The 19,980-nt window shown below is 49.5% G+C and overlaps 3 protein-coding genes across 5 annotated transcripts in view; 1 reads left to right on the top strand and 2 right to left on the bottom strand.

Annotated features, from left to right (window-relative positions):
* Pin1 (peptidylprolyl cis/trans isomerase, NIMA-interacting 1) overlaps positions 1–5,166 on the bottom strand; it is an 11,154-nt gene extending 5,988 nt beyond the window's left edge. Inside the window, exons 1-2 of the mRNA XM_021207151.1 lie at positions 5,039–5,166; positions 1,342–1,560 (exon numbers count right to left, since the gene is read on the bottom strand). Coding sequence (XP_021062810.1) covers positions 1,342–1,560; positions 5,039–5,096 — 277 coding nt within the window. The 5' untranslated portion in view covers positions 5,097–5,166. The remainder of the gene's footprint in view (positions 1–1,341; positions 1,561–5,038) is intronic.
* Positions 5,167–10,322: 5,156 nt separating this feature from the next.
* On the bottom strand, positions 10,323–12,221 carry Ubl5 (ubiquitin like 5). Of its 2 annotated transcripts, none has more exons than XM_021207998.2 (5): positions 12,121–12,221; positions 11,772–11,832; positions 11,541–11,624; positions 11,366–11,403; positions 10,323–10,505 (listed from the first exon to the last, which is right to left on the bottom strand). In XM_021207998.2, the coding sequence occupies exons 2-5, from the start codon at positions 11,825–11,827 to the stop codon at positions 10,462–10,464; spliced, it is 222 nt and encodes a 73-aa protein (XP_021063657.1). In that variant the 5' UTR covers positions 11,828–11,832; positions 12,121–12,221; the 3' UTR covers positions 10,323–10,461. The 2 variants fall into 2 exon arrangements, with proteins under 2 accessions (XP_021063657.1, XP_029399537.1); XM_029543677.1 differs by lacking the exon at positions 12,121–12,221 and adding an exon at positions 12,018–12,114.
* An 85-nt stretch (positions 12,222–12,306) lies between these two features.
* Positions 12,307–17,336, top strand: Fbxl12 (F-box and leucine rich repeat protein 12). 2 transcript variants are annotated; one of them, XM_021207144.2, is made up of 4 exons: positions 12,307–12,805; positions 13,833–14,527; positions 14,635–14,707; positions 15,957–17,336. In XM_021207144.2, the coding sequence occupies exons 2-4, from the start codon at positions 14,442–14,444 to the stop codon at positions 16,776–16,778; spliced, it is 981 nt and encodes a 326-aa protein (XP_021062803.1). In that variant the 5' UTR covers positions 12,307–12,805; positions 13,833–14,441; the 3' UTR covers positions 16,779–17,336. The 2 variants fall into 2 exon arrangements, with proteins under 2 accessions (XP_021062803.1, XP_029399536.1); XM_029543676.1 differs by lacking the exon at positions 13,833–14,527.
* Positions 17,337–19,980: the final 2,644 nt, after the last annotated feature.

Genomic DNA, 19,980 nt, shown 5'->3' with positions numbered 1-19,980 from the left:
AAAAAAAAAAAAAAAATAGGTTGCTAAAAACGGACCCATCACTCTAGAGGGCCAGCTCTGTGCTTAAAAGTCCCTGGTCTATCTCCAGACCTACCCTCAGACGCCCAGGCCTCTCCCTGATGACAACATCATTCAGGATGGCTCCCACTGACCAAGACTGCTTCCTATCACTGCCCTGCTACAAAGGCCTTTAGGATAAGTATGTATTAACGCTCATTTTACACAAGAGAAACCTGAGTCTGGAGTGAGGCTTTGAGTCTCCCAGGTCACAGAGCTCACCAAATACCGCTACTATCTAACCTGGGTGCTGACTTTCCAGACCTGGCCACTCCAAATGGCAAGCAGAAAGGAAAAAGTGAGGGCCTGCATGGGCCAAGCTCATCCCAATACAGGCACTTCTTTTCACGATAAGGTCGTCAAGTGACCTGGACTCAATATGTAGGACCTAGGACTTAATGCATATATACCACAGTGTTTTCATTGGGATCAGTATACAGCTTGAGCGAGTAGGTTCTCTTCTTCCACTATGTAGGTCCTAGGAACTGAATTCAGGCCCTCAAGTTTAGTGGCAAGTACCTTTGCCCACTGAGCCGTCTTCCCAGCCCCAGACTGAACCTCTGATCCTCTGTTTCTATCTCCATGCAGAGATTACAGGTTTGCACGACCATGCCAGGCTCACAGGGTACTAGAGACGAAAGCCAAGGCTCCCTGTACAGTGCTTCTCCAGAAGTGACTGCTGACCAGACTGGGTGGAGGGTCTGGTGGGACTCCTACAAGGCCCCTGTGAAGAGTAATTCCACTTGACAGAATCTAGAATAACCTGGAAGATGGGCTGCTGGGGGATTCTCTTCTAAAAACTAGAGAGGGCAAGCAGGGCCCTAGCACAGGTACACTGCTCTTTGTCCCTGACAATGCTATGCTATGACCTGCCTTCACTGTGACTTTCCTGCTGTGCTTAACTGTGACCTGGAACTGTGACATGAGCCCAAACAAACCTTTCTCTATTAAACTGCTGCTTAGCAGTTAAAACAAACAAACAAACAAACAAACAAACAACCTCATTTAAAAACTTTGCTTATTTATTGGGGCAGGGAAGCACACATGCTGTGGTATGCTTCGGGGTGACAGAAAACTCCCAGGAGTGAGCTCTCCCCACCATGTGTACCCCGGAATGGAACTTGGGCCCTCAGCTTTAGCAGCAAGTGCCCTTGCCTGCTGAACCCTCTTGCTGGGCCTTGTCAGAGTATTTTGTCACAGGAACAGGAAAAGAAACTGAGGTAGCCAGCCCCTGGCCCAGTTGAGAGAGCAACCCCAACAAGCCCAGCTCCCTTCCCTACTCACCATTGATCAGCTCCAGGGCCTCCTCCTTGCTCCTGGTGATCTTTTCCTGCCGCCAGGATGAGGGCCTCCGAGACTGGCTGTGCTTCACCAGCAGATGTGAGCAGCGCACCCTGGCAGGCTCACCCTGGCCATTCTTGCTGCTGCCTCCAACAGTGCTGCCGCCGCTGGGCCGCTCCCACTGGCTGGCGTTGGTGATGTGATTGAAGTAGTATACCCGGCCTGGGGGAGAGCAGCACCTACTTCAGCTGGGGTTGGGCCTAGGAGGACTCCATCCCAAAGCCAGGATAACGACTGGCCCGGGCGGTGCCTTCTTTAGCAGATCCATTTCCTTTCCACCCCGTGCTAAAGGCTGGGGAGGATGTTGTCCCCACCAGGACCTGTCAGGACAGTGCTAATGCTGCTTTAGGTAGTACCAAATAGACACTAAACCATTAAATCAGATAAACAGCTTCCAGGCCTTCTAGATGGTCGGCAGGTAAAGGAACTTGCCAAGTCTGACAACCTGAGTTTGATCTCCAGGAAGTCGCCAAGTGGAAGGAGAGAACCCAAGATGTCCTCTGACCTCCACATGTACACCATGGCACAGTGCCACCTTACAAAATAAACACAATCAGATTCTCAAAGCATCCTCAGGTACAGTTTGAGAATAGCCTTGGCTACAAGGGACCCAATTCCAAACATACACAACAAACAGTCTGGGCTAACGTTCTAGCTCACTGGTCCAGTGCTTGCTTGGCACGTGTATGTGGCTCTAGGTTCAAGTCCCAGGATCACAAATCACCAAAAGATAAAAAGTGTAACTATAGCCGGGTGTGGTGGCGCACGCCTTTAATCCCAGCACTCGGGAGGCAGAGGCAGGCGGATCTCTGAGCTCAAGGCCAGCCTGGTCTACAGAGTGAGTTCCAGGACAGCCAGGGCTACACAGAGAAACCCTGTCTTGAAAAACACCAAAAACCAAAACCAAAACAAAAAAAAAGTGTAACTGTTCTTACTCATGGCTCCACTACAAACAAACCCTAGGCACCACCTCCTCCATCTCTGCGTACAGCAGCAGCAATTGTGTCTTGTGCATAAACAGAGATGGATACCCCAAAGCTATATTCTTAACCCCTGCACTGGTGGCCTAAGTCAGAGAGCAAGGAAGCAGCATTACTCGGGACCTGCTGTCACCTGTGTGACAGTGAGGAGCATAAAGATGGCAAAGGAGACACCTGAGGGAAAAGTCTGGCTTAGTGAAGCATACCTGTATGCCTAGCATTAGGGAGGCTGAGGCAGGAGGATGGATGTCTGCAGTCTGAAGCCAGGAAAGGTAAGTCTGCAAGACTGCCTCAAAAAAGATGAAAGAGGAGAGGGGAGGGTGTGGCAGAAGCTTGAAGAAGGACCCAATAGATTCTGGGTCACTCCAAGGGCTGAGAGTCATTCTGGGTTACATAGCTGATCTAGCACCAAAGAAGGGCTGAGTGTTACCCATGAAAGGGCTTTCATAGTCCTACTGAGAACAACTGGCAAGAACTGGGATTGGTCCATAGCTAGGCAGACGGGCAGGTTTAGAGGTGTGTGTGTGTGTGTAAAAGAGTTTTACTAAGGAGGGGTTCACCAGCTGCTCTTCTATCAGACTGGGGTTCAATTTCCAGTGCCCACCTGGAAGCTCACAACGGTCTGTAATTCTAGTCCAAGAGCGTCTAGCACCCTCTTTAGGCTTCTCTGTGGGTATTGCATGCATATGGAATATACATGCATGTCTAATGCTAATACATGTATTTAAAAAAAAAAAAAGTTGGGCTGGTGAGATGGCTCAGTGGTTAAGAGCACTGGTTGCTCTTCCAAAGGTCATGAGTTCAATTCCCAGCAACCACATGGTGGCTCACAACCATCTGCTATTGGATCTGATGCCCTCTTCTGGTGTGTCTGAAGACAGCAACAGTGTACTCATATAAACATAAAATATTAAAAAAAAAAGTTTATGTAGCCCAGGATAGCCATGAGTTAGATCTTCTGCTTCTGTATAAGTGCTGGAAATACAGCTGTGTGCCACCACACCCAGCTAGAAACAAATTTCCGCTAGAAATCACAACCCCATGCTAGGAATGGAGCAGCTAAATCCAACCAAAACCTCCTCAACAGGCCATCTCCTCGAACCTCAGCTTTCTCATCTGCAGAACCGGGGCCAGAGGATAAGGACATCAGAGCCAAGCATAAAGGCATAGAGCTCTAGTCCCAGTGCTGAGGCTGAAGCAGAAGGATCATGAGCTGGAAGCCAGCTTGGGCTACACAGTAAGGCTTTACCTCAGCTAATTAATCTGTGTCACGTAATCCCAGTAGATACCTCTGGTCAAGGTCATCTTAGGGTAAGTAGCAAGTTCAAGACTAGTCTGAGCTTGTTCTCTCTGTTCTCTCTCTCTCTCTCTCTCTCTCAAACACACACACATCTTAAAAAGAAAGAAAATGGCTCAATGGGTAAGTGCTTGCAGTCAAACCTGAGGATGTGAGTTAGGGATCTACTCATGGTAGAAGGAAAAAACTCTTGCAAGTTATTGTATGATCTCCACATGTACATACACTAAGTATAGTATTACTAATATTATTAATAAAGACTGCCTCAATAAATACATTGGGCAAAGTGGTGCAGTGGTGCATGCCTGTAATTTCAGCACTTGGGGGAGCTGAAGCAGAGGACCAAGAATTCAAGAGTAACCTGTTTTTATGAGGCTCTAATACCTTTCCACATCCAGCCTCGACAAAAAAGAGGAAAGTGAATGACATTAAACCTAGCTGGGTTAATTCGGAGAGAGCCAACATATGCAGCGTCTACTAAGAATTCTGAGAGCTCTGTAGGCTGTAGCGACCCTAGCTCTACCTGAGAAGCTTGTAGGCTACTTTAGGCGTTGCCACTGTCACTGAGGATGGGGATGCTTGGGATCAAAATAAATAAATAAATACAATTAAAAATAAAAAAGTCATTGCAATCCAGGGCATTCCCAGTAACTGAACTGCATTATCAGATGAGTTCTTTCCCCGTCCTGGTCTCAGTCTCCCACCTCAAACATGAGAGCAAGTCCCCTTTTGAAAGATGGTAGCTACAGAGAGGAGGGGGGAAGGAGGAGGAGAGGGAGAGAATAAGCCAAGGAAAAAAGAGAGGGAGGGAGAGAGATACGGAGGTGGGGGTGGGGATAGGGGAAAAGGAAGGGAGAGGAGAGAGGAGGGTAGGGGCAGAGAAAGAGGGAGGGAGGGAGTGCGAGATTACACCGGCGTGGACTTAGGAAAGAACTTAAAAGTCTTCCAAAGAGCTTGGCACCAGAGACGAAGTGGCCTGGTTAGAAGCCATCACTGTCCAGGGTCCCGATGGGGGTGGGATGAGCGGGCACGTGTCTCGGATGCTGCGGGGGAACTCAGAGCAGGGCGGCCCACGCCCTCTGAACCCAGTCCGGATCTCCTCCTCTCAAGGGAGCCCCGAGGTGCAGCCTCGTCACCCCAGGGCACCGGGGCCCAGCGGTGGGCGACGACCCGGGCGCGCCTGTGCCTGCCCCACCTCCTACCTCAGCTTCTGGCTTTCCGGGCCCGTTATGCCGCGGAGGAGGCCAGATCTCCATGCCCGAAGCAGGCCGGTGATGCGACTCGCCTGTCTCGGCAGGCTCGAACCCGACTTCCGCGAGCCCGCGGGGCCCCGCCCTGGCCCCGGGCGACCCCCGAGAGGTACCTGAGCTGCGACTCATACGCTTCTCCCAGCCGGGCGGCAGCTTCTCCTCGTCCGCCATCTTCCCTCCTGCCGCAGCGCCTGCTCCGCCTCCGCGGCTCTGACCCCGCGCCAGAGCAGCGCCGCTGGTGATTGGCCCGTCCAGTAGAGACGCCAATTGGACGGCAGCACGGCGCCGCGAGCACGCGAGCTTTTTATTGGACTCTCCCGCGGTCTCCTGGACCGCCCCTACCCACAGCCTCCCCTCCTACCACCTCCCCAACACCGCTGCCGATTGGCTCGTCTGGAAGCAAAGTCTAGTGGGTGCTCCAACCGGGAAAGTGGTTCCCTTTAAGCGTCAAAGGGCTCTCTTGGTTCGGTTAGCCCACAAGATAGAGGTTATTTGACTGGCTCCTGCGGCAGCCAATCCGGCCTTCTTGAGCCTTTCTCGGAGGTCCGCCAGCATCCACGCGGAAGTGGCCAGCTGGGGACTAAGGTACATGGTACTTTTGCTGTGCTTTGCCGTTGCCATAGCAATGCAGTTGCCTTGGTGACGAGAGGCTAACTATGCAGAGCCTAAATTTGGCTTTTGAGTTCCCCTTCTTTCCACCTGTTTTTTTCCAAATGTCCAAAGCGAAACCAGTCCCTTTTGGTTTTTACAAGGCGAACTATTTCACTGGTCCATTCACCCACTTTCCATGTCTTTTTTAGAATCTACTTCGACTTATTCCTTCTCCATTCCTTCTCCTCCTGGTTTCTAGGCAGGTTACTGATGGGTGAGAGCATTACCACTAGGATGAGGAAAGGGAGTAGGAGAGGGTGGGCGGCTCCAACGATCGGTTTTGGTCAATTGGTAGTCTGAGGAAAAGGATGTGCTAGTGTAAACCTTCAATCCCAGTAATCAGGAGGCAAAGGCAGGCAGTAGCAAAGCATGGGCCCAAGGACAGCACTCAGTGTCTAAGAGCATTTGCTACCAAGCCTGAGGATTTGACACAAAAACATCTTTGTGAATCTGAAGCTAGCCTGGTTTATACAGTGAGTTCCACGACACTCAGGGCTACACAGAAAGACCCAGTCTAAAAAAAAAAAAAAAAAAGGTGAGAATAGCTCAGACCTAGGGTTCAAACTATAGTAGCAAAAAAATTACATGACAGACTTAATAAGGTTACTTTCTTATTTCACACCAGTATCTAAGTATATAGACCAGATAAGAAGCTTCACTGTATTCTTCCTACCCAGAAATAATGTATTCACATAAGGTTCCATTAAAAATGTTTATTTTGCTGGATGTGGTACCACATGATTTTTTTTTTTTTCTGGTTTTTCAAGATAGGGTTTCTCTGTGTAGCCCTGGCTGTCCTGGAACTCACTTTGTAGACTAGGCTGGCCTGGAACTCAGAAATCCGCCTGCCTCTGCCTCCCGAGTGCTGGAATCAAAGGTGTGCGCCACCACACCCGGCAGCACATGATTTTAATCCCAGCACTGGGGAGGCAGAGACAGATGGAACTACAAAAGGCCAGCCTGGTTTACAAAAGGAGTTCCAGGAGAGTTAGAGCTGTTACACAAAGAAAGCTTATCTCAACAAACAAACAGTTTATTTTATGCAGGGTGAGGTGGTCTTGCCTTTAAGCTCAGAACTCAGGAGGTAGAGGCAGGTAGTTATCTGGGTTCAGTGCCAGCCAGATCTACATTTAAGTTTCAGACAGGGGCTGGTGAGATGGCTCATCGGGTAAGAGCACCCGACTGCTCTTCCGAAGGTCCTGAGTTCAAATCCCAGCAACCACATGGTGGCTCACAACCACCCACAACGAGATTTGATTCCCTCTTCTGGAGTGTCTGAAGACAGTTACAGTGTATTTACGTATAATAAACAAATAAATCTTTAAAAAAAAAAAAGTTTCAGACAGACCATGGCTACATATAGAGAACCTGCTTCATAACCAACAACAATAACAAAACAAAATTCACCTGAAAAACCAAATGTTTATTAACCTGAGTCATGGTTTGGTGCATGTGTGGAGCTCAGAGGTCGTGACAGAATTTCAAATTGACAGTCTGTATTAAGCCAGCTGGCTACTGCCTGGAAAGGAACACTTTTCACAGAGCAGCCCCAAATGCATGGTACAAGGAGTTCAGATAAGGAACACAGAAAAACTACATTCTGTTAGCAGTTTCAGGGGCAAGCAAGCGAGCAGCTTAATAAGAGATAAGAGCATGGAGCCGGGTGTGGCAGCGCACGCCTTTAATTCCAGCACTCGGGAGGCAGAGGCAGGCGGATTTCTGAGTTCGAGGCCAGCCTGGTCTCCAAGTGAGTTCCAGGACAGTCAGGGCTATACAGAGAAACCCTGTCTCAAAAAACCAAACAAACAAACAAAAAACCCAAACAAACAAAAAACCAAAAACCAAAACAAAACTAAGAGCATGCAGTTATCTGGGGCATTTGACCCTGAATTTGTAGTACAGGATTGGGTGCTTTCCCATGGGATGGCTGTACCTGAGACAAGATGGAGACACCTTTACCCTGTTACTACCTCTGTGTAGTTGGTTCTCTCCTTCCAACTTAATCCCAGGGCTGGAACTTAGGTCTTGAGGTTCAGGTAGAAACACCTTTACCAGCCCAGCTTTCCTACCATCTTTTCTTAAATGTCCACATCCAGGAGGATATAGTGACAGCACAAGTCCTTAAAGCTCCTGTGATAGCTTATCTTGCCAACTTGACCACATGTGGAATAAATAAGAAAGTGGTGGGACACCCCTGTGAGGGATTTTTCTAGGTCATATGAGGGCAGAAACCCACCCTTAAATCTGGGCCACACCTTCTGGTGGCGGCCCACAAGAAAGGGCATGGGAGAAGGAAGGAAGCTGTTGCTCCTTGCCTGTTTGTCCTCACTCTCACAAGTCTGTCCTGTTCCTGAGGCAACCCTTTTTGCTGGTGTTAGTGGCTACTTCGTGGGACTCCAACATTGACTGGAAACTGGCAGTTCTCTAAATCTTCTCTGGGCCTCTAGTACCAATTGGGACTGCTGAGACATGTAGTGAACCAAACCACCACCAGATCCTTGACCTCTTTCCCTCCAGATGGCCACTGTTGAACTACTCAAACCAAAGTCTGTAAGCCACCTGAATAACTCTCATATAAAATATTCATTCCACCTGTTCTGTTTCTTTAGAGCTTTGGCTACCAAACCAGGTGGCCTCAACTACAAGCAGTGAAAACAGACATCATGTCTCAAACAAGGTTAGAACTGACAGCCAGGGTAGTCCTCTGACCTCCATAAGCATACTGCACACACACATAAGCTCAAACATGCACACTAAAGTAAAAACTAAGCCAGCTCAGTAGTATAACCAGCATAGACTATGCAAGGCTGAGCTCAGCATTGGAAAGAAAAGCCCACAAGAGTACTGTGCCAATATATACTTATAGGGCCAATGAGGTAGTTCACTGGGTCAGAGTGTTGCTGCCAAGCCTGATGGCCTGAGTTCCAACCTTAGGACCTTCAAAGTAGCAGAGGAGAACTGATTCCTGTGAGTTGTCCTTTAACTTTCACATATGCACTATGGTACATGGATGCCTGCCCCTCCCTATAAACACATGCATATAAGTAAAAATGTAGCTGGGCATGGTGGCATACGCCTTTAATCCCAGCACTTGGGAGGCAGAGGCAGGCGGATTTCTGAGTTCAAGGCCAGCCTGGTCTACAAAGTGAGTTCCAAGACAGCCAGGGCTATACAGAGAAATCCTGTCTCGAAAAAAAACAAACAAGCAAACAAACAAAAACAAAAAAAAGTAACAAAAATTTAAATCCACTTACTTACATATGTGGGTGTAATGGCTATTCTTGGTTGTCAAGTTGACTACATCTAGAATTAAGTAAAAGCCAGCAAGCTAAGCACACCCGTGAGGGATGTTTTTCTTCACTGAATCATTTAAAGTAGGAAGAACCTAAATCTGAGGTTTTTTGAAATGGGAAGACAGAGTGGGCATTTTAGAAGAGCCATTATTCCTGGCATTTACTTTGGAGTGATTAACACTAAGGCCTTGAAGTAATCTTTTGTTAATATTCAGTGATTGTTATCTGAAATGTATGGGAATTTGAGAGCCTTTGCATGACCTCAGTTTCAAGAATGCAGGAATATCTTGCAATGGCTGAGAACTGTTTAGGTAATGGTTCCTTCAGACAATTTCTAGATGAGACACTTTGGTATCTAGCCTTATGGGCTGAATCTTGGACTTGCCACTGAGAGACAGCCATTGTTGGAACAGTTGGGCCGCTCTAATAAACCCCGCTTGGTTCTGTCACCCATGGCTCTGTCACCCATGGCTGTGTCACCCACTGTGTTACTTTTCTGTCTGCTCTAACAAAATACCCAGTAAAAGCACTTTTAGTACGTCACTGCTTTTCAAACAAGATCTCTCTGCTTAGTTTGGTCTCAAATTTAAGATCCTCCCACTTGACCACCCAAGTAGGTTTATTTATTTAGTTTTTTACAAGGGTACATGTGTGTCTGTTTCTGTGTGTACCTAAGTATGGATGTTAGAGGACAACCCTGAGTTAGAACACAATCTACCTCCTTTTATGCAGTCACTGGCCTAAAGCTTACCAATTAAGCCAGACTGACTAGCTAGTGAGGTCAGTGATCTTGTCTCTACCTGTCCAATGATGAGATTAAGTGTACAGCTGCACCTCCAGCATTCTCACATGGGTTCTAGGGAGCAAACTCAGATCCTCCTGTTTGTAGAGCAAGCAGTCTACCTATCTCTCCACTAAAACAAAAAAACATTCTTCACAAGTTACCGATCCTCTAGTATTTATCTAGGGCTACAGGAAACAGACCTTACTTTCCTTTTTTTTTTGGGGGGTGGGGGGTGGGGGGGTTGAGACAGGGTTTCTCTGTATAGCCCTGGCTGTCCTGGAACTCACTCTGTAGACCAGGCTGGACTCGAACTCAAAAATCCACCTGCCTCTGCCTCCCAAGTGCTGGCTTACTTTCCTTTTCCAAACTTGGGCCACATTGTGAAGGACAGATGAAATCCATGGGGGCACCCACAGCTCCTGGCAATTCCTTAAGACCAAAACTGAGACCTTTTCGACGTCGGCACTTGTGAAGTGGAGGCAGGAGTCACGGTCATTGTGGTACACAGCCAGTTCATAACCTGGTCTACACAGGACTTTTCCAAGTGTTGAGATGCCAGGTGTGCATCGCCAGCCCCAGCTTCCAATCAATCTTGAGCTCCCCTCAAGGAGCAGCACCCCTAACTACCAGACAGCAGTTCTCCCCTCAGACACAGCTCTCACACAAGCATGACAGCAGTAAAGCAGCAGCCATGTTTTTATTCATGTGGACTGTTAAAAATGACCATCTACACCAGTGTCAAGTGAGGGTGGGAGAGGAAGGCAGGGCAGGGCAGAGTGGGGCGAGGAGGAGGAGGAGGAATTCCCCTCTACTGGTAATAAAGCTCCAGATTCATCCCATCGTGGATTTCATCTGAAGGACAAGTGTTAAGGAACTCTGACTGAGAGATGACTTTATCTTCTACCTGCTCACAGCTGGATCCTGTAGCTCAGCACCCAACCCTGGATAAAGGAATGAATGCTGATCTAAGAACTCAAACTATAAATAATATTCAGTGGTCCTTAAGACTGCTGAAAAGGCAAAGGTGTTTGTCCCCAAGTGTCCTCCACCCCATCACACACACACAGAACAATACATTTTTCTTAAATGCTCATACTCAGGTTGGAGATATCTCAGCAGTTGAAGAGTACTCATGGCTGTTCTTCCAGAGACCTGGCTTTAAGTCCCAGGACTCATGTGGTGGATCCAGGGAATCGGAAACTTTCTTCTGGTCTCTGCCAGCAGCAGGCATGCATGTGGTGCACAGACATAATTGCAGGCAAAAGTCACACTCACCTTTACCTCCTGTCCAACACTCAGGTTGGCCTTTAGTAATATTTTGAACTTGAATGTCAAAATCCTTCCAAGCCAAGTTAAACTATTTCACCAACCACCCTCTTCACCAACAAAATAATTCCACATTTTCCATTTTCTCAGTAGTCACAACAGGGCACATTCTTTTTTTTTTTTTTTGGTTCTTCGAGTCAGGGTTTCTCTGTGTAGCCCTGGCTGTCCTGGAACTCACTCTGTAGACCAGGCTGGCCTTGAACTCAGAAATCCACCTGCCTCTGCCTCCCAAGTGCTGGGATTAAAGGCGTGCTCCACCATGCCCGGCTAACTGGGCACATTCTAAGTTAAATATCCCTCTTGCTTAATTTGTGTACAGGTTTCAGTATAGAACCAGAACTGGAGAAAATATATGGATTCTTTCATGAACATCAGGAAAAGGATACAATCTCCCAGAGACACGTGGTCCTTAAAAATCGTGTACCTATGGGATTCAGAGAGAAGCTGATAAGGGTTGGGGTGTCTTTTGTGCTGAAAACTAGCTGAGCACTCTTCGGAGTTGCCTGAGGTGCTCACCCCAACCGAAACCTTCTAGCCTAATACTGACCAGTACGTACTTACCACTTTTTAAGAACGATCTTGTTCCAGCGGGTGCCAGTTTGAGCAGCTATCAGTTTCTTCAAGTCGCCAATGGTGTCATCAGTGCTGGGCACGAAGGAGTTAAGGTAAACGAAAGGAAAAGGTAGGCCGAGGAAGACGTTATCAGGCCTCCCCATAAGCGTCATTTATCTGAAACCATCCAACACCACCATCTGCCCCAGAGACCACTGCCAGTCACCCCTCGGAGGATACTTGCACTTAACGCGGACTTTCTTTCCGAGACGGTCGTTGCAAACCACCTCAATCATTGTGGCTGGAGTTACACCGGGTGGAGGGAGGGATGAAAAGCAACAGTCAGGCCCAAAGCCCCTTCCTGGGTTGAGCTGTCTGGTCACTGTTCCCCTAACACCAGATGCAGTCCCTACAGTTTCAATTGCGGGGACCACAGACAGTCGCGACTCCGCCCCTTAACTGCGGCAGGCCCGGCCCCAGACTCACCCGGCTTTGCCTCCCGCAACCCCTAGGTTCCCAAGTCTTGGCAGCTTCCCGTGATCTCGGGCCTCTCCGTTTAGCTTCTCACCCCCAATGTACTCGAACCTACCGACGACACAACTCGTAGCTCGAACGCTGAACCCGGGCCGGAGTTAAGCCTGGAAACAGGAAGCGGAAGTGATAAAACGGAACCACCGGCCCTTGGGTGCTTCCGGGTTCCGGGCCAGGAGAGATCTGCGATTCTGTTGCGCAGTGTGGATGAGCTGGGACTGGCTAAGAGTGGATTTACAGCGGACGTTGGAACTGGTGTTGGAAATTCCTTCATCGTGGAAGAAACCTAAAGGATCTCATCGGCGGGGTGCTCGACCATCCCAAGCCAGACAATCCTACCGCAGAATCCCGGCTGCAGGTGTGCCGAAATGGAGTCATGCAGGGCCTGTGGCTTTCTGCCTTCATTCAAAGCTCAGCCTCAAACCCTGTGCTTGCTTTCCCCCCCTGACCATAGCAACCGTTTCAGAGACTCCAGGGGTGCAGACTGCAGTTGATGAAAACTAAGTCGGATCCTGGTTGGGAGGCCATGTTGCGTCCCACTCCGCGTGTCCGTGTCCTGCCTGCGAAGATGTTGGAAACAGCATACGGGGAAAAATCTTTTGCTTTGATTTTTAATCTTCAAGGAACACCTTGTTCCAGATTAAACAATCGCGAGAGCTGGTGGGAGAGGAATCCCTTCTTAAATTCAACCAGTTTCGCCTCTATTGAGCGATTTCTTCTTAGCAGACAGGACTCTTAGCAAGGTAAGCATATATTGACTCAAGAAAAAGAAAAGTCTACCCAGTGCCTTGTGCTTACCTAATACGACTTGTACAAAATTTAACCCTTATGCGTAGGCAGTAAAAGGCATTATTCTTGCTTTCGATTGCGGCTGTGGCCACGCCTCCCTGGCACTCCTATCCCAGTCACACCTTTTAGTTTCGAATGAAGTCCTGTTCTGTCTTTAGTGCTTAGATCTGTTCCAATCTCTCCCCAATGCCTCGTTTCCGTCCGGAAAAGACTTCCCAGGCTTTACCCCGACTTCCATATTGGAGAGTGAGCCATAGGCCACAGTCTCCGGGGCATACATACAAGAAAAGTGGTGGGTTTTGTTTGTTTTTCTTGTTTTGTTTTGGTATTTGTTTTAGTGTTGGAGGTCGAACCTAGGGCCTTCTAAGCATGCTTACCAGCCAAGGGCTCTCCCACTGAGCTACACCCAGTTCCTGGTTTAGCTCTTTTTTTCTGGCTCCAGCGATGCTTTTAGGGCACCCGTCACTGCTCTTATCCATTCCTCCAGTCATAAGTCCCCCAGCCTCTCCCTTTGCCCTCCACCCATTCCAAACTTGATTCCATCCCCTATATCGGACCTTCTTCCGCCTAAGCTAGGTTTAACAAGTTTGATCTTCAGGCTCAATTAGGACCCCTGGTTCTTGAGCCCCTTCCCACACAAGTCATGGTTTCTGGGTTTGTTGCTCTGTTAACTTTTCCCTGCTCAAGTCATGCCTCCTGGGTATACGGTCTGGTCCCAGGCTGATCTCTGCCTTGGCAATAACCCTAAACCTTTCCAGCTCAAGCCAATCCTCCGCACGCCACTAGTCGCTTAGCTCTAGACGCGACCCCTAGTGACTTCCTACTGAAGCCACGCCTTCCCATTGTTGCGCACCGCCTCCAATCCGCTCCTCTGCCCTTGGCCACACCCTTCCACTGGCGGCGCTTTTTCAAATGCTAGTACTCTGGCCTCGCTCGCCGCGCCAGCTGCCCTTTGTCTCTGTCTCTTTTCCTTTCTCCCAGAGTCACGCCTTGGGAGTTTGCTGCTTTTCCTCAGACTGGCCCCCTGGCCACTCCCCAGGACCACTCCTCGCCCGTCGGAGCCACGCTTTCTAGGCGTGTTGCTTTCTTCATCCCAGTTTGCATGGCGTCTACCTGCCTCTGCTCGCCACGTCTCCCGGCTCCGGCTACGCCCTGAGGCCCTCCTTGCCAGAGTCACGCCTTCTGGGTTGTCTGCTGACCTCTTTTGGGTTTGCTGCTTATACTTAGCTCCACCTCATGGCCACGCCCCGGAGGCGTTCTTCACCTCCAGCCTTCTGGGTTTGCTGTTCGTCTTCCTCTTGGCCCTGGCCACGCCTCGTGCCCCCTCCTTTCCCAAGCCACATCCAGATTTTCCTATTTCCAGTTCCATCCGCTAGCCAAGCCAGTCAGGCCTAGTCAGTCTCTAGTGTTGGCCTCTAAACGGTCGTCAAGCTGCGCCCGTCCAGTCCCGGGGCCTCAGGCACCTTCCTGGGAAAGTAGGGATTCTCGGCGGGCCTCAGAAAGTCGCGCCGGTTTGGCCAGTCCGGCAACCCCAGCGCCCTCCAGGGAACGCGGCCGCCACCGGAAACGGAAGCGCGCGACAGCAGGACCATGGCGACGCTGTTTGACCTCCCAGACTTGGTGCTCTTGGAGATCTTCTCTTACCTCCCTGTCCGGGACCGGATCCGCATCTCCAGGTGCGGCCCCGCTCCTCTGGGGAAAGAGCCGGGCATGGGCTCGGCAGGAGATGCGGATCCGGTCCCAGCGGGCCGGGGTCGTTCTAACGGCCGGTCCACTCCTCCAGGGTCTGTCACCGCTGGAAGAGGCTAGTGGATGACCGGTGGCTGTGGCGACACGTCGACCTGACGCTCTACACGGTATGCGGGACCCGGGAGCGGTGCGGGGAGAGCCACCCCCCGCCCTGGGACAGAAAGCTGGGGGTACTTTATTTTGCTTTCTAGTGTTTGCTTGCTGTTGGTTTTATTTATTTATTTTTGATAGATTCTTGAGGCTTTTATTTTTCTGGATTTCCGTTGGTGTTGCTTCTTGGGGGGGTTGGGGGAGTTTGGAGACAGGGTCTCTAGCCCAGACTAACAACTTCCTATGAAGCTGAGGCTGAACTTGATATCTACCTCGACCTTCTAAATATTGGGATTACCAGCCTGGGCCCCCATGTCTGGTTTCTGTGCTACTGGGAATGGAATTTAGGTTTCTTGAATGCTAGGAAGGAACTCCTCTGAGTCACGTACTTGTTTCCAACTAACCACCCCCTGCGACAATCTCCCGAGTGCTGAAGTTACAGCCGTAGGCCACCTTATCTAGCCCAGGAAGTGTTTGGGGTTTGTTTTGTTTTTTTCTCGAGGTAAAATTTCTCTGTAGCCCTGGCTGACCTGGAATTCTGCTTCTCCAGAGCTGGGACTAAGGGTGTGCACCACCATGCTCTGCTGGTTTGGTTAAGTGAGTTCGTGCTTGGAATTTTCTGCGTGTCTATCCTAGCACCAGCCTTTACCTCCTCTGCAATGCTCAGTTCTACAATACACCAGACATGAAGCATGATGATACTTTTTTTTTTTTTTTTTTTGGTGCTAAGGATGGAACCCAGGGCTTTATCAGAGTCAAACACTCTACCACCAATAGCTCCACAAGCATGATGTTTTTGTTGTTGTTTTGTTTTTTGTTTTTGTTTTTTTGACACAGGGTTTCTCTGTGTAGCCCTGGCTGTTCTGGAACTCACTTTGTGGACCAGGCTGGCCTCGAACTCAGAAATCCGCCTGCCTCTGCCTCCCCAGTGCTGGGATTAAAGGCGTGCGCCACCATGCCTGGCTTTTTGTTTGTTTTTGAGACAGGGTCTTCCACTGAACTTGGAGCTTTCCAGTTGACTAGACAAACTGGCCAGAACTCTGGATCCTCCTGCCTCAACCTCCCCGTGTGCTGGCTGGGATTAAGGCATGAGTCTGATACCCAGCAAAAGAAACGGTTTTGCTCTAGGGAATGAAGCTCATAGAGGAGCCCAGTCCGAGGGAGACACCAGAACCCAGGTCCCAGGCATGCCTGTCACCAGCTAGATGGATCTTCTGGGAGCCCCCATACCTCTCACCCAGTCACCCCAATCTCTGGCTCTTACAGATGCGGCCGAAAGTCATGTGGCACCTCCTACGCCGGTACATGGCATCCCGGCTCTACTCGTTGCGCATGGGCGGCTACCTGTTTTCTGGCTCTCAGGCCCCACAGCTGTCCCCTGCCTTGATGCGGGCCCTGGGTCAGAAATGCCCCAATCTGAAGCGCCTGTGCCTGCACGTGGCTGACCTGAGCATGGTGCCTATCACCAGTCTCCCTAGCACACTGAGGACCCTGGAGCTGCACAGCTGCGAAATCTCCATGATCTGGTTGCAGAAAGAGCAGGACCCCACGGTGCTGCCTCTGCTGGAATGCATCGTGCTGGATCGAGTGCCGGCCTTCCGAGACGAGCACTTGCAGGGCCTTACCCGCTTCCGAGCCCTACGCTCGCTGGTGCTGGGCGGCACCTACCGGGTCACTGAGACCGGGCTAGATGCCAGCCTGCAGGAGCTCAGCTACCTGCAAAGGCTTGAGGTGCTGGGCTGCACCCTGTCGGCTGACAGCACCCTGCTGGCCATCAGCCGCCACCTTCGAGATGTGCGGAAGATTCGGCTGACCGTTGGGGGCCTCTCGGCCCAGGGCCTGGTCTTCCTGGAGGGAATGCCTGTCCTGGAGAGTTTGTGCTTCCAGGGTCCCCTTATCACCCCAGAAATGCCCACACCCGCTCAGATTGTGTCCTCCTGCCTCACCATGCCTAAGCTCAGAGTGCTTGAGGTGCAAGGGCTGGGCTGGGAGGGTCAGGAAGCAGAGAAGATCCTGTGCAAGGGCCTGCCCCACTGCATAGTTATTGTCAGGGCTTGTCCCAAAGAATCCATGGATTGGTGGATGTGAGGGCATCACCTATCCATCTCTGGAACCTAACCTAGCTTGGAGAGTGACCTCCAAGCAAACTGAAGCATTTGAATTCATCAGGCGTGAGGGAACTGGAGGTGTCAAGGAAAGGAAGCTAGGACCTTGGGGCTTCCTGAGCTGGGGTTATCTGTAATCTGGGTCACCTCAGACTTGTTATCAAGCCTCTGGAAGGCTTCATTCACACATTTAGGAATAGGCATCATAGCTACCTCATGATTCGTTTTTAAATCTTTAACACCTCTCCCTCTTTTTTTCTAGTCCCTGGGACTCAAACCCATGGCCTTAAGTCTGGTAGAGAAGCACTGTTGTGCTGCTGAGCCGCCCTGGGGCCCTGGGAAGCCTTAACAGACCCCAGAGACCTTAGAGAAGGCTCATTTTCAGGTGGAGATGCGTGGGGTTTGGGGCTCTGAGGTCGGCCTGGTTTTCTACCTACATGGTTGAGAGGCATAGAGGGCAGGGGAGCATGCTCTCGGATTGTCCTAGTTTTCTAGAAGGTTCTCAGTCACATTTACTGTATTTTATATCCTGCCTTTTTCAAGTTTTCTACAGTATATATTTTACTATTAAAGAAAAATAATGGTTTTCAAAGTGTGTTGCACTTATTTAACAAGAGTTGTTCCTCCCCAGAACTTGTTATTCACAGGCAGTCTTTATTATTTATCTACTTATCTTTTGTGTTACATTTATTCATTTTGCGTTTGTCTATGTGTGCTAAAGCCTGTGTGTGGAGGCTAGAGGACGACTGGGAGTCGGTTCTTTCCTATACTGTGGGTCCTGGGGACCAAACTGAAGTGGTCAGCCTTGGTGACACGTGCCTGTACCCACTGAGCCAGCTTGCCAAGCCATTTATTATTTTTTAGACAGGAGGTCATGTAATGATCATGAAATATATTGGTAGCTAAGGATGACTTTCAACGCCTAATTTTCCTACCTCTACTTCCCAAGTGCTAGAATTTTAGGTGTGCACCACTACTCCTTCCTTATGGCATGCTAAGGATGGAACCCAGGGCTTTGAGCGCACCAAGTGAATGCTCTATCCCCTGAGCTACCTACCAGCCCCTCCTAGGCACCTTTCTGGGTAGTGGACTGCACAGTGAACAAAGGGAGGACCCTGCAACTTCAAGTGTAGGTGGCACAGGACTAAAGCGGTAGCAATCACATTTTTGAGCCAGACATGACACAGACTTGGTCAGTATCCGGGAGGCTAAGGAGTCTCAAGTTTGTAGTCAACCTGGGCTCCAGTAAAAGTGAGACCCTGTTTCCAAACCAAAAACATGTCCTTAGGGTCATTTCAGAGCCTTTCAGGTGGTGAGCCATAGGATATAGACACTTGGTAGGGTGGACCTCCTCAGTCTGAGAGGTGAAGAAACAAAATGTGAGGACAACTAGGGGTGACAGGAAAGGTCAAGCCTCTGAGATGGGTCGCAGCCTGTGGATCAGTGGTAAAACCCTTCCCTTGAGTGCTTAAAGTTCTGCCCTTGGCACTAAAAAGCAATGAAGGGCTGGTGGGTGACAGTGCTTTCTGTCAAGGCTGATCTGAGCTTCATCTCCATGGTGAACAGCAAACCAACACCTGAAAAGTATTCTCTGACCTCCACACGTGTTGTGGCATGCATGGATGGATGCCTGCATTTTTGTGTACTAGGAGGCACACGCACATAGACACACACATATACACGCGCGCGCACACACACACACACACACACACACACACACACACACACGAATGTAACAACAAAAAGACTGAGGAATGAATTTAGGGTTTCCAGAAACATTTCTGTATAAGTGAACAAAGGAGAAAGACTGAGCCTGGTGGGTTAGCGAGATGGGGTGGGGCCTGGTGAGGGGGGGACAGCGCTCAGTGTGAACTGGTGCCTCTTCCTGTTTTGAATGCGAACAGTTGGTCATGCAGGTGTGACTGAGTGTATCACTTTGATCTGAGCTGGGGGCAATGCACATCTGTGGTCTCTCCACCTGCTGTGGGTGGACCCCCCCCAGGGGGTGCAGATTGCTGAGCTGGAAATGCTCAGTTCTTTATTCCTAGTTTACCCATCAGAAGGAATGTTTCTTGCCTTAGAATACAGAGCCTTCTGGTGAGCCTTCAGACACACTCAGGTGACCAAATCACACGGGACATGGTATTCTTCAGTTGTGCTAAGGTTATCTGTTGAAGCTCTAACCCAGAGGTAATTACGTTAGATGTAAGTGTTGGGAGGGATAGGGAAAGGACAAGGCCCTCCTCGTGAATGAGATTAGCTACCCCCCCCATCAAAGATACTTCTGGGAGGGGCTGGGGACCTAGGTCAGTGTGGAAGAACACTTGCACAAGCATTAGGTCCTGGTTCAAGCTCCTAGCACCTTCAGAGAAAGCCAGGTGAGGCTTGGCCCCAGGGCTGTGGGTGGAGACAGGGAGATTACTGTTCTGTGAGAGATCTGCTTGGTCAAAAGGGAATAGGGCAGAAACTGACAGGGCAGCATGCCTCAACATGTCTCAGCATGTGCACATGGGTGCAGCCCTCCACATATAATTAAATTTTGCTTGCATGACCCTCTCCCATCCTACTATGTGACCGTGTGAGGAGACAGGAAAGACATGGAACCTGTGATGTCCTCAGCAGACACCACACCTACAGCTTGATCTGTTACTCCAGAGAACCCTAACTAATACAGATTTTGGTACCAGAAGCTGTTCTAAAGCAACAGAGAAGTATGACTCTTTTAAGTAGCTGGATTAGGCTTTTCAATTCTCTGACATCTACAGTTACCAAAGCGCCTCTAGTTACTGAAACCTCTCCTGGGAAGTTGGTGCTGAGGCCTGCTGCTCTAGCATAGCTATGACCATTTTGTTCCATGCCTGCCAACTATTCCATTTTGTTGCTGTAATACCCCTACCAGGTATTGATGCAGAAAAATAACTTGAGGGACTGGTGAGATGGCTCAGCAGGTAAGAACACTGTCTGCTCTTCCAAAGGTCTTGAGTTCAAATCCCAGCAACCACATGGTGGCTCACAACCATTCATAATGAGATCTGATGCCCTCTTCTGGTGTCTGAAGACAGCTACAGTGTACTTATATGTAACAATAAATATTTAAAAAAAAAAAAAAAAAAGATTCAGAGCAGAGTCATGCTGACCACATATTCTGTTATGTTCTGTATGTTACGGGGTTTGTTAATCTTAAG

Source organism: Mus pahari, chromosome 10 (genome assembly GCF_900095145.1).
Source record: "Mus pahari chromosome 10, PAHARI_EIJ_v1.1, whole genome shotgun sequence".
NCBI lineage: Eukaryota > Metazoa > Chordata > Mammalia > Rodentia > Muridae > Mus > Mus pahari.
This window is presented reverse-complemented; position numbering and strand designations above follow the sequence as displayed.

Excerpts from the sequence above, each read along its gene's own strand:
- Ubl5 (XM_021207998.2), bottom strand. The coding sequence starts at position 11,827 with ATGATTGAGGTGGTTTGCAACGACCGTCTCGGAAAGAAAGTCCGCGTT. Across the intron at positions 11,625-11,771 it reads AAAGTCCGCGTTAAGTGCAA|CACTGATGACACCATTGGCG; the intron begins GTATCCTCCGAG and ends CTTCGTGCCCAG. Across the intron at positions 11,404-11,540 it reads AAGATCGTTCTTAAAAAGTG|GTACACGATTTTTAAGGACC; the intron begins GTAAGTACGTAC and ends TGAATCCCATAG.
- Fbxl12 (XM_021207144.2), top strand. The coding sequence starts at position 14,442 with ATGGCGACGCTGTTTGACCTCCCAGACTTGGTGCTCTTGGAGATCTTC. Across the intron at positions 14,528-14,634 it reads GACCGGATCCGCATCTCCAG|GGTCTGTCACCGCTGGAAGA; the intron begins GTGCGGCCCCGC and ends CCACTCCTCCAG. Across the intron at positions 14,708-15,956 it reads TCGACCTGACGCTCTACACG|ATGCGGCCGAAAGTCATGTG; the intron begins GTATGCGGGACC and ends TGGCTCTTACAG.